Raw genomic sequence first — 3,161 nt, forward strand, 5'->3', positions numbered from 1 at the left:
GGTTGGAAATTAAAGCTGCACAATTTTACATGAGGTTTGAAATAACAACCTGAAGAACACGAGCAATAAAAGTACTGTATTTGGAATAGAATATTTTTAGAATAAATCGTCGTTTAGAATTCCATCAATAGACTAATAACGTGTTTAATGTAACCGTTCCTTGGTCTTTCGTTCCTACACCAAACTCCGGTGAGAGAAAACTACTTCAATAGAAACAGACTCTAGCTATCGCAAGCACCATCTAGTAAAAGTAGTCTACACTATGACAACACGAAACTTAAATCGGGAAAAGTAACAACAAGTAAAGTAGCTTAAACAATTGGGTAAATCATGTTGTTGAAATACAACATGTAAAACAGAGTTTTGAATGGATCAAAACAGATTATTCTTATCATATTTACTAGAATATTCCTCTTTAGTTGTTTGTAACCAAACAACAAGAAGTAGGGGAAAACGTGACAGTGTTTAGATGATAGTTATGAAACTATTGGTAAACAGAATTATATCTAGCAGAAAGGTTTAAAATTAAAAAGAAAGGATAAATGATTCTGGGGAAACTTGATCGCCTTAATGAATTTAAACCGCTTAAGCAATGTGCAAGTTCATAGGAATACAAGGAATGTATGTATGAAGGACATCCACTACATTAATTTAATATTTAGTAGGGGCAAACAAACACTGCATATGAATGAGAAATTAATTGACGTAATGTTTATTTTGCAACATTTTATAGTTGTTCGTTAACAACGAAATAAATAGAAACTTAATTTGTCAGACGATTTCCTCATTCATTTAAAGTTAGGCTAAATATTTGTAAGATAAAAGAAATCTACAAATTCCACGAATATATAGCTGCAGAAATCTCTATGGAATTCGACAGAGGGTACTTAATTAATCAACACGATTCTATTATGTGCACGCTCCAGTAGTCCAATTATCCCAAAGAAATCTTACGGAAAGTAGTTATTGCAACAAAAGTTCCATCAACCGTTGTATTTTTGTGAAGTGCTGAAAATAAATAAACTTTTCCTACAGTCGCTTAACAAAGTGGGCTTCCTTGCACTGAGTACAGAAATCTGCTAATTGCTGCATTTTCTTACTTTGCCGCACACCAGTATTCCAACAAAACAACACAAAACAGCGTGCTATTATTATGCACGTAATACGTGTAGTGTTAAAAGTCAAAAATGGAGAGAAAAAGGACTCGATACTGGGCAGAAAATAATTTAATTATTCACAAAAGAAAAGTTACTCAATCATAGTAAAATGCTACCAAACTAATCTTGTATTTACAACATAACAATTCATTCCAAAAATCATATGTGTTAAAATTATTAAAAGTTCATATTTTCATAGCAGCTGGAAAAGACAATACAAAATATAAACCATAGATTATTTAAATCAAATGTTTCTATACTATATCCATCATTCTCCCACCTTTTGACTTGTAAAGTCAAAATATTAATTATCGCTTCAGGTATCTTCGTGGGGGTATAATTTTTCTTCCTCTTTGTGTGTAAACAGGTTGATCATGTTCACGATCAACACCTTCAGCTACTTGTTCATCTTCCATTTCGAATGTTTCATTACCATCTTGATTGTCTTTCTGCTGGACCAATTCAAGTGGAAACACATGTTGTATGGGTCTCAGCACTGTTCCTTTTGATGTTTTCATTTCCACAAGACGTATGTTGCCATCTTTTCCAGGAAGTATCTTCTCAATCTTCGCCAAAGGCCAGTCCATCCGTTTGGTATTGTCTCTTCCAAGAAAAACAATTTCTCCAATTTGTACTTGACGAGATCTCTTCTTCTTCGAATGCAACACCAATTGACTTAAGTATTCACTTCTAAATCTTTTTTCAAGATCTTCTTTTAATTTTAATTTAAAGTTCCAACGTCGAGACAAATTTGTGTAGTTGATCTGGTCCAAATCAATAACTCCATACTCCTTTGTACCATTCGAAAACATAGCTGGCGTCAAAACTTCCATGTCATGGCTGTCTTCTGAAATGTAAGTCAAGGGTCTATTATTTATGACAGATTCACAACTGCACAAAACGGTAAAAAATTCTTCATAAGTCAAACTAGCTCTTCCTAAGACTCTGCGAAGAAGCTGTTTCAATAGTCTTATAAGTCTTTCCCACCAGCCTCCCCACCATGGTGAAGCAGGTGGGTTGAATTTCCATTTTATACGTTTGATTGTGCTGTACTCAACAATCTTATTCCAATCTATTTGCTTCAACGCACTGAAAGCTCCTCGGAAGTTAGTGACGTTGTCCGCAAACAAGACTGTTGGTCGACCCCGTCTGGAAATGAATCTTCTCAAACTTTGCAAGAATGACTCAGTCGATAATGAAGTAACTAACTCCAAATGCACGGCACGGTATACTGCACATGTATATAATGTAATCCAAGCTTTTTGGCCATCTCGAAGGAAAACAGGTCCAGCTAAGTCAACTCCACAGACTTCAAAAACAGAAGCATCTCGAACCCGTTGCGAAGGAAGTGGTACTGGATCAGTATCCAAACTTTTAACACAATATCGCTTGCATTTGACACATTTGTCAATAACTGATTTTACAGTTCTTCTCCCACTAATGATCCAAACTTCTTCTCTGAGAATAGATAACAATCCTTGGACTCCAACATGTGAATTTTCTTCATGTTTGTATTGTATGTATCTGTGAACAACAGGATGGTTACTCGGCAATACTATGGGAAGATTAAAATTCCTACTATCAGGTCTCTCTGTGATTTTCGTTTTTAACCTGAATAAGCCATCACTGTCTTCAAACGGACACAATGAACTCAATTTTTCATCCTTGATACTATGGAAAGCGTCTTTCTGAATAAGTTTAAACACTTTATTTTGAGCCTTAATCAATTCATCAACCGACAATCCTCCTGATATCTTTTGTTTAGACATATTTGTGTTACAACAAAATCTCAAAATCCAGCCTACCAATCTGACGATTTTATCAAATCTGGAGAAATATCTGTAGTACCAACAATCTGTTTCAGGTTTTGAATTAATCAGAATCTTTGTGGTTGATTTGATCTTCCTAAGTTCAGAATTTACTTCTTTCTCATCACAAACATCACTGAAGTTTTGGTTAGGCCACAAGTTTGATGAGTTTCTTAGCCATTGTGGTCCCTCCCAC

The 3,161-nt window shown here is 34.9% G+C and overlaps 1 protein-coding gene across 1 annotated transcript; it reads right to left on the bottom strand.

The window, feature by feature from the left end:
• Window positions 1-1,465: 1,465 nt before the first annotated feature.
• LOC128985126 (uncharacterized) lies at window positions 1,466-2,926 on the bottom strand. Its single transcript, XM_054404508.1, has one exon. The coding sequence runs from the start codon at window positions 2,924-2,926 to the stop codon at window positions 1,466-1,468; it is 1,461 nt and encodes a 486-aa protein (XP_054260483.1).
• Between the last annotated feature and the right edge of the window lie 235 nt (window positions 2,927-3,161).

Source organism: Macrosteles quadrilineatus, unplaced genomic scaffold, assembly GCF_028750875.1.
Source record: "Macrosteles quadrilineatus isolate MER2022 unplaced genomic scaffold, UCM_ALF_1.0 Scaffold_2__2_contigs__length_208266976, whole genome shotgun sequence".
NCBI classification, from domain to species: Eukaryota; Metazoa; Arthropoda; class Insecta; order Hemiptera; family Cicadellidae; genus Macrosteles; species Macrosteles quadrilineatus.

Excerpts from the sequence above, each read along its gene's own strand:
- LOC128985126 (XM_054404508.1), bottom strand. The coding sequence starts at position 2,926 with ATGTCTAAACAAAAGATATCAGGAGGATTGTCGGTTGATGAATTGATT.